The 12,845-nt window shown below is 50.4% G+C and overlaps 1 protein-coding gene across 21 annotated transcripts in view; it reads left to right on the top strand.

Moving 5' to 3' along the window:
* Positions 1 to 7,379: 7,379 nt before the first annotated feature.
* Positions 7,380 to 12,845, top strand: part of PARD3 (par-3 family cell polarity regulator) — a 709,408-nt gene continuing 703,942 nt past the window's right edge. For 20 of the 21 annotated variants that reach the window (XM_017535365.2, XM_017535373.2, XM_037740918.1 and 17 more), the window contains exon 1: positions 7,382 to 7,824. In XM_017535365.2, coding sequence (XP_017390854.1) covers positions 7,705 to 7,824 — 120 coding nt within the window. In that variant the 5' untranslated portion in view covers positions 7,382 to 7,704. Of the gene's footprint in view, positions 7,825 to 12,845 lie in introns of all 21 variants that reach the window. The other variant, XM_017535377.2, reaches the window with a different exon arrangement.

Consider the following 12,845-nt stretch of genomic DNA (forward strand, 5'->3'; position numbering starts at 1 on the left):
TTTTTTTTTTTTTTTTAAATTTCCAGTAGAGACAGGGGTTTTCCACGTTGGTCAGGCTGGTCTCGATTCTTTCATTTTGTTAGAGATGGGCCTCACTCTGTTGCCCAGGCTACACTGCAGTGTGCCATCATAACTCACTGCAGCCTTGAACTCCTGGGCTCAAGTGATCCTCCCATCTCAGCTTCTCCAGTAGCTGGGATTACAGGCTCCAGCTAAAGTATTTCTTTTACCCATCCTGCTTGTTTCAGGATCTGAGACTTTGAGCCATTTAATCTTAACAGGGTCATGTCAAAAATGCATATTGTGCTCCAATGATCAACCTTAATGCATTTTATTCTCTTTTTTCTCTTTATTAAATTAAACTGCTTAGCTGTATTTGTTAAATAGTCTTTAAAAGCTGGTTTGCATACACTTGCTGGAAATCCTTGAGAGCTGAGCTTTATCTAAGCACTGGATTGAGGCTTTATGTGAATTCATTTTATCCTTTTTCTTTTAATTACCAAATGTTAAGTGTTCTCTGGGTGCTTAAATGCTTCATTTCATTTCCTTGAGCTGCTCCCGTTCTCACCTCATTTTCTCAAAGGTTTTTTTTTTAATTATCTATTTATTTTTATTTGAGATGGAGTCTCAGTTTGTCACCCAGGCAGGAGTATAATGAGGCAAGCTCAGCTCAGTGCTGGAATTACAGGTGCCTGACACCATACCTGGCTAATTTTTGTACTTTTTTTCTTTTTTTGAGATGGAATTTCACTTTGTTGCCCAGGCTGAAGTCCAGTGGCACGATCTTGGCTCACAGCAACCTCTGCCTCCCAGGTTCAAGCAATTCTCCTGACTCAGCCTCCCAAGTAGCTGGGATTACAGGCGCCCACCACCATGCCCAGCTAATTTTGTATTTTTAGTAGAGACCAGGTTTCTCCATGTTGGTCAGGCTGGTCTTGAGCTCCCAACCTCAGATGATCCACCCACCTTGGCCTCCCAAAGTGCTGAGATTACAGGCAGGAGACACCTTGCCCAGGCTTAATTTTTGTGTTTTAGTAGAGACAGGGTTTTGTTATGTTGGCCAGGCTGGTCTTAAACTCCTGATCTCAGGTGATATGCCATCCTCAGCCTCCCAAAGTGCTGAGATCACAGGCATAAGCCACCAAGCCCGGTCATTCTCAAAGTTTTTTAAAGGAGAGGGAGAGAGAGAGAGAGAGAGAGAGAGAGAGAGAGGGAAATTTTCATACTTTTTTTTTCTTTTTATAGAGATAAGGTCTCACTGTCTCCCAGGCTAGAGTGCATTAGCTCAGTCATAGCTCACTGCAGCCTCCAACTCCTGGGCTCAAGTGATTCTCCTACCTTGGCCTCCCAGGTAGCTGGTTCTACAGGCATGCGCCATTAAGCTTGGCTAAATTTTTAACTTTCTGTAGAGATGTGGTCTCACTATGCTGCACAGGTGTGTCCTGAACTTCTGGGCTCAAGTGATACTCCTGCCTCTGCCTCCCAAGTAGCTGGGATTACAAGTGTGAGCCACCATCCTCAGCCAAATTGCAGTATGTTCCTGATGAAGCCATGCCTGCCTCAGAGGGAAGGCAGGATGGCCTTTTTTCCACCAGAGAATCCTGGTTCAAACGCTGAAATTTTCCCAAACAGCAGCAATCTTACTACCTGCACTTTTGGTTTCCCCAGCAACCTAGAAGGCCAGCACCATAAGCCTCACCAAATAACTTGACTCTGAACTTCACTCTCAAAGATTGGGCTGAAAGAACTGGCATCCATATTTTGTTTTGTTTTATTTTATTTTATTTTTTGAGATGGGGTTTCACTCTTGTTGCCCAGGGCAGAGTAAAATAGCATGATCTCAGTTTACTGCAACCTCTGCCTCCAGGTTCAAGTGATTCTCCTGTCTCAGCCTCCCAAGTAGCTGGGATTACAGGCATCTGCCACCATGCCCAGTGAACTTTTTGTATTTTTAGTAAAGAGGAGGGTTCACCATGTTGGCCAGGCTGGTCTCGAACTCCTGATCTCAGGTGATCCACCTGCCTCATCCTCCCAAAGTGCTGGGATTACAGGAATGAGCCACTGTGTCTGGCCGTATTTTATTTTTTGAGACAGGGTGTCACTCTGTTACCCAGGCTGGAGTGCAGGGACACGATCATGCCTCACTGCAGCCTCAAACTCCTGGGTTCAAGTGATCGTTCGACCTCATCTGCCTGAGTAACTGAAACCACAGGTGTGTGCCACTATACCCAGCTTCTTTCTTTCTTTCTTTCTTTCTTTATTTATTTTTCAGATGGAGTCTTGATTTGTCCCCCAGGCTGGAGTGCAATGGCATAATCTCAGCTCACTGCAACATCCGCCTCCTGGGTTCAAGCCATTTTCTGCCTGGCTAATTTTTCTTTTTTTGAGATGCAGTCTTGCTCTGTAACCCAGGCTGGAGTGCAGCAGCGCGATCTCAGCTCACTGCAACCTCTGCCTCCCGGGTCCCGGTTCAAGCAATTCTCCTACCTCAGCCTCCCAAGTGGCTGGGATTACAGGCACAAGCCACCATGCCCAGCTAATTTTTGTATTTTTTTTTTTTTTTTTGAGACGGAGTTTTCACCATGTTGACCAGGATGGTCTCGATCTCNGTAGAGACGGGGTTTCACCATGTTGACCAGGATGGTCTCGATCTCTTGACCTCGTGATCCACCCGCCTCGGCCTCCCAAAGTGCTGGGATTACAGGCTTGAGCCACCGCGCCCGGCTAATTTTTGTATTTTTTAGTAGAGACAGGGTTTCACCATGTTGGCCAGTCTGGTCTTGAACTCCTGACCTTGTGATCCACCCGCCTCGGCCTCCCAAAGTGCTAGGATTATAATCGTGAGCCACCATGCCTGGCTAATTTTTGTATTTTTTAGTAGAGACGGGGTTTCACCATGTTGGCCAGGCTGGTGCCGAACTTGTGACTTCAGGTGATCTGCCTGCTTTGGCCTCCCAAAGTGCCGGGATTACAGGCATGAACCACTGTGCCTGGCCAATCCAGCTAATTTTTAACTTTCATATAGATGAGGTCTCACTATGTTTCCCAGGCTGGTCTGAAACTCCTGGGCTGAAGTGATCCTCCCACCTCGGCTTCCTGAAGTCTGCAACAGGCATGAGGCACCACTCCCAGCTAGAACTGGTATTTATAAAGTATCATCAGGAAGCACCTCTTCATATCACTGGCCTCTCCGAATCCTGCCTCCAGTCAAGCTGGACTGCCAGAAAGTGAGTGGCTTAGGTGGCTTTATTCCACTCTGCTGCGGATTTGTCTTTTAACAGAGTTGAATGTTAATATCACCAGCCCTGCCAACCTCCACCTTGTTCTGCCAACCTTCATGGACTTCACCAACAAGCTCATTCTTCAGCTCTGGGAACTGGGAAGGAGGGAGATACTTGACTGGGGACTTGGGCTCTGTGTGGTGGGTCATGGCAAACATGGGTGCCTGCCTCTGCAGGGAACCTGGGCCTTTTCCGTTACTCTGAGGCTGGGCAACAGCGGGGCTTCTGAAAGTGGTGATCTCAGCCTGCACTCAAGCTTTTGCAAGTTGGCTCTCTCAGCAGGGCAGTGCTGACATACCTTCCAGCAGTGTCTAGAAACCCAAATGGGAGAGCGAAAATGCACAGGAGGGTCAAGCATGGTGACTCACACCTGTAATGCCAGCACTTTGGGAGGCCGGGCCTAGGCGGGTGGATCATTTGAGGTCAGGAGTTTGAGACCAGCTTGGCCAATATGGTGAGATCTTGTCTCTACTAAAAATACAAAAATTAGCTTGGTGTGGTGGTGTGTGCCTGTAATCCCAGTTACTTGGGAGGCGGAGGCAGGAGAATCCCTTGAACCCGGGAAGCAGAGGTTGCAGTGAACTGAAATTGTGCTACTGCACTCCAGCCTAGACAACAGAGGATGACTCTGTTTCAAAAAATAAAAAGAAAAAAGCAGTGGATACTTTGGTGATGGGAGCTGATGGGCTGATGGACTGGATGAGGGCTACAGAGTTTTTTTTTCATGAATTTTGACTTAAGACACCAAAGGCTCTGGCATCTAGAATTATACAGTATTAGTTTTTCATCAATTACTAATATAAAGGGAATCACTGCATCTGGATAAACTAGGTAGATTTAAATACAGATGTAAGGCTTTATCTGGTTGGCTGAATCAGTGTTATTAATCCTTTGGATCATATTTTTTTAAAAAAAATCTAGATCCTTATTAAGTATTGAGTAGTGAAAGGAATTGATGTACATAAAATGGTACCCACATATCTTGATATCATCTCCTTTATGAAAGCTTCTCCTCTCTCTAGTACTGCCACAAACACTTTGCTGACACTGAATATTTAATGTCTAGAATTATAGTTTTTGGAGTAGGTTTCTTATTCTGACCTCTAGATTGTCCTTCTTTTACTCACCTTTATAATTCTGTAATATTTAGCCGGCGCTTCCTGGATGGAAGGTCTTTACAAGCTGCATATGGAATCAAATTTAAGTGGATTGAGTGCAAGCCTGAGAGTCAGGGCTGGAGTTTTTGGCTGTAGTCCTGGCCCAGTCACTGGCAAGTTGTGTCACCTGGCTGGCTATTTCTTCGAGCCTTGGTCTTCTCTCCCCCTTATCCCTCCCTCCTCCGCCATTGTCCCCATTTGCTATCCTGTCCCAGACTTTGTTACCCTGTGCCTTCATTTCAGTAACTGGTCTGTACTACACCATATATTCCCATGTGGCAGCGTGTACTGTTTTGACACAGTATTTCATTTAATATTCATAATTTATGACTGGGTGCTGTGGCTCACACCTGTAATCCCAGCACTACAAGAGGCTGAAGCAGGAGAATCGCTTGAGGACAGGAGTTCAAGACCAGCCTGGGCCACACAGTGAGACCTTATCCCTACAAACAATTTAAAAATTAGCTGGGCATGGTGGTACTTGCTTGTAGTCTTAGCTGCTCTGGAGGCTGAGGAAGGATTGCTTGAGCCTGGGAGTCTGAGGCAGCAGTGAGCTGAGATTGCACCACTGCCCTCCAGCCTGGACAATAGAGCTAGACTCTGTCTCAAAAACCAACAAACAAAAAACAAACTGACTCATAACCTGTGAGATCTATGAGATGGATATGGATATGATAAGCTCTACCTCTCTACTTTTCAGCTGATAAAACGGGCTGAAGAGTGAGTGTTGTGTCTAAGGCATTAGCAAATGGTCAAATATGGATCTGAACCTAGATGTGTATGATGTCCGATGTACTCCGGTTACTACTAAAAATGACTTTTGATTAGAATTATTTTCAGAAAGCCCCACTCTAAAATTATTATACTCAAACTAGTATACCCTCTGAACTAGTATAGCATATAAACTAGTTAACATTCTCTGCCGGGGGTGGTAACTCATGCCTGTAATCCCAGCACTTTGGGAGGCTGACTACTTGAGGTCAGGAGTTAGAGAACAGCCTGGCCAACATGGTGAAATCTGGTCTCTACTAAAAATACAAAAATAAACTAGGTGTGGTGGCGGGCACCTGTAATCCCAGCTACCCGGGAGGTGAGGCAGGAGAACCGCTTGAACACAGAAGATGGAGGTTGCAGTAAGCCAAGATCACGCCACTGCTCTCCAGCCTTGGCGATAGAGTGAGACTTGGTTTCAAAAAGAAAAAAATAAAATAAATAAAACAAAAGAAAATAAACTAGTATACACTCTAAACTAGTAGTATGCTCCCCCATGCATGAAAACAGAAACACCATCTATAATTATGAGTGATTGTTGTTGTGGATCCAAGTATCTATGTAAAAAGCAGAAAGCCCACAGCCACAGTTGTCGTCATCCTTGTCGCAAACTTAATTACTGGGTAGAAATGTCGAGTGCCGCAGCCAAACGGCAGTAGGAGGAGCCTTTCCCACGGCGGAGGGGAAGGAGGGAAACCTAGACTCTATTTCTGGGTCTGCCTCGAGCTTCCTCTGCCGCCTTGGGCAAGTGACTTCAGTTCTTCGTCAATGTCCTGGATTAAGATGCGGCTAATGCCACTGCACTGATTTGCTGGGACAGGTGGTGGAATGTGGTGGTCGGGGCTGGGAGAGGAGAGGAAGGGCAATGTTTCCTAGGAGAAACTGCACTGTACCGGGGCAGCTGTGGTGCTGCCAAGCGCAGCGAGTGTGGCAAGCGGACGAACCTCTTGTCTTGCTTCCTTGTTTTAAAATTGGAGGTGGAGTGGGATGGATGGTCGATATGCAGCTCTCCCAGCTCTAAGTGCCCAAGTTCTGGGAGCTTGATTGCTTTCACGTCCCTTGGAAACAAATGGCAAAAATGAATTTCGCACAGTCTGGTACCAGCTTACCACCGCTGGCACTCTGTGCTGACATCTGCCATTCTTCAAACGCAATGACATACGTTTATTAAGGAATCATAGTCCATAACTAAGACAAAGTGAGCTTCAGTTACGTTCCCTAACTCGGTCCACGTTCCTTTAAAACGTCTCAAGTCGCATGTCACTCATCGCGGAGTCGCAGCCTTCCCCGGGGTTCAGGAGTCTGCGTTAAGCGCAGGCACAGCGTGGGGATCCCCGCGTGCGCTTTCCCCGCGGCGCCGGAATACACTGTTTTTGGATTCGCGTTAGGATTGCTTATGCTGCCGAATTTCAAAGAAATAAATGTATTAGAATTGCGACGCTTAAGGTCTCATCTATTTAAGCGGGTGGGTCAGCAGCGGGTCAACGGGAAACTTCAAGGTAAATCGTGGCCTCGGGAAAAGGCCGGGTCGCTCACAGCTTCCCACCGCCTCCCCAGAGCAGACGATTAATTTTTGTGTTTCAGGCAAACCCGCCGCTGCCCGGCCCTGTAACCGAGCTGGGGAGCGACGGGGGCAGAAACCAGGCCGAGCGAGCGGCGGGCTCGGGCCCCGGCGGGCGGAGGGGCTCCGGCTGGAGTCTCCGGGGCGGTGGAGGGGACTCGCCGCGCTGGGCACAAACTGCTTTCCCCCGCAGCGTCTGCATCCGAACCCTCTAGTCCAAGGAAGGGGATTAAAAGTGACAAAGGAAGGGGAAGGGGGGCTCCGTGGAGACGTCTGGAGGCGTGGAAGGGGCGTCCCCGAGGAGGGGCGAGCGGAGCCCCGCAGGGTGCTGGGCGGGCGGTGAAGGGGGCTGGGGGCGTCCGGGCCGGGGTTGGTGGGTGTCCACGGCCGCTTGCCCCGGCTGGCGGTGGGGCGAGGGGTCCCGCGCCCCCGGAGGGAGATGGGAGGCCGGCGGCGGGGGCGCGGGCGGCGGTCGTGCGCCCCGCCCCGCGCGGGGAGCCGGGCGCGCCTCCCCCTGCCGCGCCTCCCCCTGCCGCATGTGCGCGGTGTTGTGTGCCCGGCCCTGCTCCTCCCCCTCCCCCCCTCCCCTTCCCTCGCGCCGTCCCCTCCCCCAGCGGCCCGGAGCGAGCGCCAGCGCCACACAGCCCCGGGCCGCCGCCGAGCGCGCCGAGACGCCGAACAGGTGGCCGGAGGCTGCGGGCGCCGCGGCGGGGAGAGGCGAGGCGAGCCCCGGGCGAGGCGAGGCGAGGCGAGGGCGGCCGGGTCGGGCCGGGCATGCTAGCCGAGCGGCCCCCCGGCGTCGCCGCCGCCTGCCCGCGCCCCTAGCCGCCAGCGCGCCCGAGTCCCCCGCGGCTCCCCCGCTCCCAGCGTCCCCGGCCCGGCAGCTCCGTCTGCGCTCGGCGAGGGGCGCGGGCCCGCCCGCGGCGGCGGCGGCATGAAAGTGACCGTGTGCTTCGGACGGACCCGGGTGGTCGTGCCGTGCGGGGACGGCCACATGAAAGTTTTCAGCCTCATCCAGCAGGCGGTGACCCGCTACCGGAAGGCCATCGCCAAGGTGAGGGGCCGGGGGCGCGGGCGGGGAGGGGGGCGGCGGCGGGGACGGCGCCGGGATCAATATGGCGCTTCCTGGAAGGGGGAGGAGAGGCGCAGGGAGGCGGGGAAAGGGAAAGTGCGGCCGGGCCGGCCTCGCGGGCGCCCCCCGCCCCGGGCTGCGGGCGCCAAAGTTCTCCGCGCGGGCCGGGGCGCAGGCTCGGGGGCACCGCGCCGCGGTCCCCGCCGCCCCCGGGGAGCTCCGGCCTCCGGAGCGCAGGGCGAGCCGGGCTGCGGCGCACAGGCCGGCCCCGGGCGCCTCCCTGGAGTCTGCAGACCCAGCCAAGCCCCGAGCCGGCGCGCGGGGGGCGCGGGCCGGGAAATCCAGCCCCAGGCCTCTCCCGGCTCCCAGGCCCGGCGGGCACAGGCCGGGGACTGGGAACTTTTGGTGTCAGGAGAGTTTCGGGACTGCACTCCCGACCGAGGCGGGCTGCGAGCTTTCTCTCTCTTCTCCCTCCCTCGGGCTGGGGCGGGACCGCGGCGGGGGGCTTTTCCGTCTGCGTCCCCGGCGGGCCGGGGCGGCCGGCCTCGTCTGGGGGCTGCAGGGTTGGGGGAGTCTCTGGCTTGGGGTCGGGAAGGCGTTCCCGGGAGGGCCACTGCTGGCACTGGCTTGCGAGCATTTACTGAGCTGATCCCCCTTGCTGGGCTCGGGAAAGCACAGCCTCCGCACAGTCGCGGAATGAAAAGTTTTCCTGCGGGGACCTCAGCTCCTGCCCATCCCGGCTGCTTCCATGCGGGGGCCTGACTCGGGAGCCGAGTGGATTTCCCTTTTTCCTGCTGGAGTGGTAACATTGTCTCCACTTCACTGCATTCCTCTACTATGTGTCAGAAGTGAAAAGGCATTTTGTTAAATTGTTTTACCGACTGGGTCTGTATTTGACAACAGCCCACGCTGAAGTTTCTCCCAAGCACCCGAGGATACTCCCTTTGTCGTGGAGTTCTGTTTGGTGGGGAGCACATTCTCTTGGGTGCACTGTTTCCTATTTGTTCCCGACAGTGGCCTGGCGCCTGTGGGCTTGGGGACTGCAGATGACGTTGGAAAGTGGCTTGGCCAGCCCTATTGAGCGTACACCGGGTGCTCTGGGTGTCATCTTCAGTGATCTCAGAAATTAAGAAGAAAACGCTTTTTAGACTGCTGTTTTGCTTTTAGTCTATATTGGAAAAAATAGCATAAATGTGGCCTTTTAAAGATAATTTTGGGGGACGTTTAGGAACCTGACATAAGGCTGGAAGACGTTGGCTTTAATAGTTCTGTTATGTTCCTTACAGTTGGTTGAACTCTTTTATTGAAAATCAAATAAATTAGTGGGAATTAGGCACCTGTTTATCTTGCAAAGCTGAGAGGGAAAGAAAACCATCTAAATGGACGTTCAGCATTTTTAATGATTGTTTATGTGTGACAGTTTATGCTTTAAATGTTCCAAAAGAATACTCAAATTGTTCAGGTGCTCTGGAACCCAACAAAATAAATTGTGCAAGGAAAGAGACATAAAATAATACACACTCTGTAGTATGTCTTGGTTCCTGAATAGGTAGGATGATCGAAGTTCCCTTTCCCTTTACTAATTTTATGTGATTAAAATTGTTTTACCTACTGTGTCTCACGTTTCATCATGCACGAAATAGACATAGGCTGAACTGCCTGCCTGTTAGGCAGTAGTTCAAATGTGGTTGGTTGGTTGTTTGAGGCATTAACTCGTTCCACAGAAATTCTTAAGCTTTGACTATGTCCAAAGCACTGTTGTGGGTGCTGGACATCTAGGGGACCCACTGGCTGTGAGAGTGAGCAAGAGGCTGCGAGGTCCTCCAGGTGAAGGGACTGGTGGTGACATGGGGAGAAGAGGTGGCCTCTGGGATGCTGGGTAGCTAGATCAGGGCCTACCTGGCCCTTGTTATTAATGATTAGCAGTGGTGGTTTCACAGGGACCTGGGGCATGGAAAAGGGAGTGCAGATTGCTTCAGGGTATCTGGGAAGGTGTCACAAAGAGAAAAGGGGGGCCTATGAGATGAAGGAAGAGAGGGTGATAGTGTTATGGGAGCTGGAGGTGAGAGGGAGGGTGAGAGGTAGTTCGGGGGTCCCCACACTTACGTGCTCTTTAAGTACAACTTAGGGTTCAGTAGGTGAATTTGAACGGGGGCTTTGCAGTATACCAAGTTCAGTCATTAGGTCAGGACTGTGGACCCTCAGATGTTGCCAAAACTCAGGGGTCTTCTGGGCCCCTTTCTCCTTTTTCTTCTGAAATGGCTAGATAATGATTAAGATTATTTTAGTCTTACCACTTTTCCCATTCTATATTAAGTGTGAGAAAGTGTTAATATGTATTTAACATTGTTTTAACTTTTATTCTCTTACCTGTTCCTTACTTCCCCGTGTTGCTTAATAGAACAAGACAAATTCTGTGTGGAGAACTGGGTGGCTGGGGAGCTGTGGAGCAGGGTTTGGGTTGCTAGGTGACATGTGGTGTGATGAACTCCCATCTGGTGGGGAGAAATGTGGGCAGATCATGTTTATGGCTTTGTATGATAACCAACCAAGCCAAAATAAAAAATGAAAAGAGAAAGGTCCTAACTCCCAAATCACCAAGACTTTCTCTGCAGCAAACATTTTCTGGTGTGGTGGGGCTAATTTTCTGGCATTACATCTGAGCTGTTTTCTCCTCAGCTTACACAAATCAATTTTTCTGGATAGTGAAGTGCCATGATTTAATACTAGACATGTCCTCAGTGAGTCGTAGACATTTGAAGGCTTATGCTTAGTCATATGTGACATTTCTTTTTTCTTCTCGTGAAAGGTGTTTTTATGGTTGTGATCACTGATGGGTGGGACCAACTGTTCATCCCCATCCACCCATCCACATCGGGAGCCTCTCTGAGGACAGTGTGGTGCCAGACGTGGGGAGCGGCGTGACATGGACTGTTCTCACGAGGATGCAGGATGAGAGGATGGGCTGTGTCTGCATCTGTTCTTTTTTTTTTTTTCCTGAAATGGAGTTTTGCTCTTGTTTCCCAGGCTGGAGTGCAGTGGTGCGATCTCGGCTCACCGCAACCTCCGCCTCCTGGGTTCAAGCCATTCTCCTGCCTCAGCCTCCTGAGTAGCTGGGATTATAGGCATGTGCCACCACGCCTGGCTAATTTTGTATTTTTAGTAGAAACAGGGTTTCTCCATGTTGGTTAGGTTGGTCTTGAACTCCTGACCTCGGGTGATCCACCCGCCTTGGCCTCCCAAAGTGCTGGGATTACAGGCGTGAGCCACTGCGCCTGGCTGCATCTGTTCCTCTGTGCCTGTGGCCTGACACCCGTGATTCCTGGTGGACACGGTGCAGCGCAGCAGCACTAAATGTGGGGTTGGTTGAAGGGCTGCTGTGTGTAAAACCTCATGCTCTATGAAAAAAATGTAACAATGAATTTGTGCACTTTTCCAAAAAAAAGTATAACCTAGGAGACAGGAAGAACATACAAAACTATAAAAAACAGTAGGTGGTAGCATTAGTTGGCACCAGTGTGATACAGTCAGTAATCACTTCTGGATTTTGGAGGTGGGTGCCAATCATTACAGGGTGTGTGTGGGAGTCTCATTTAGTCACTAGGATTTGAACTGGGCTTGGTCAGTGGGAAGGCTGGCCTTGATAATAGGGCAGTGCTTGCTAACTGGGATGGGTAGTGACCTCAAAAGGCACCTGCCTGCAGGGGCAGAAGGGCTCTGGGTCTGTAGGTCTGCAGTTTGGGGCTCTAGTTGTGTGAATCTGCAGAATGTCTGCTATGATTCTGAGAAGTGAGAGGGAGGACCTTCCAAGAAGGCTCTGTGGACACAGGCGATTCAGGCATTCAGCCCAGTGGGTCAGGATCAAACTGAGAAGGACTGAACGCCAGGGTGAGACTCTGGGACTCCTTGCAGTAGGAAGGACTGTGGTATGTAGCTAGGAGGCAGGGCAATAATTAGTTCTAGGGGGATGACTTGAGCAACCTTAGATGAGGTTTGGGTGGATAATTCCTTAGCATTTCAGTCTAAATAAATGCTGCTGAGTGACCAAAAGGGGAAGAGGAGATTGAAGGGCAAAAGTGAGGAGAGGAGGTGCGGAGCCCCCCTGCTCACTGCTTCTCCTTCCCCCGTAGCCCTCCTCTCAGTGGATAGGGGAGCTTTGGATTGGGTTTGGTGATCTAGGTTTACAAGCCATTTAACCTTGGGCACACCAGCCCTACAGAGTGGAATATTCTCTGACGGGGTAAGTGTTGAACAGCATGATGAGAGGGAAACTCTTCAGTCCTGGGCCTGGCCCATACTACCTGCTCTATAAAGATGAATGGAGACACCAAAATGTCTTATCCACCAAGCAGTTTCCCACCCTGGGAACTTACTCAAGTGTTCCACTGTTGCTGCTTAGAGTTTTCCCTTTTACTGAAAAAGGCAGCAGGTAATTCACTGAAGGATTGCTGAGAATGTTAGGGTTGCCTGTGTGGCACCGCAGTCAGGAGAACACAATTGTGTGTCGCATGTGTGTATGGGCGGGGAAAGTAAAAGCTGTGGGTGTTGGCTTGATTACAGGTTGATTATTGGGGCCTCTGGCTTCTGGGCCACTGCTTCTGTCCCTCAGTGTGTCACTTTAGAATGATTTAATAGTAACCTGTTGTTATTACAGATTGAGTGTCCCTTATCCAAAATAGTTGGGACCAGAGAGTATTTTGGACTTTTTTGGACTTTGGGATATTTGTGTCTATCTAAAGAGATAGCTTGAAGATGGAACCCAAGTCTAATGTGTTGTTAGAATTTATGTATGTTTCCTGTGCACCTTATATACATAGCCTGAAAGGTAATTTTATGTAGTATTTCTGTGCTTGAAACAAAGTCTGTGTTAAATGCTTATGTGTGGAATTTTCCAGTTGTGGCATCACATGAGTCCTCAAAATGTTTCAGATTTTGGATTATTTGGGATTTTGGATTTTTCAATTAGGGATGCTTGACCTGTATTTTTTTTTTTTTTTTTTTTT

The sequence above is a fragment of the Cebus imitator genome, unplaced genomic scaffold, assembly GCF_001604975.1.
Source record: "Cebus imitator isolate Cc_AM_T3 unplaced genomic scaffold, Cebus_imitator-1.0 Scaffold92, whole genome shotgun sequence".
Classification (NCBI taxonomy): Eukaryota; Metazoa; Chordata; class Mammalia; order Primates; family Cebidae; genus Cebus; species Cebus imitator.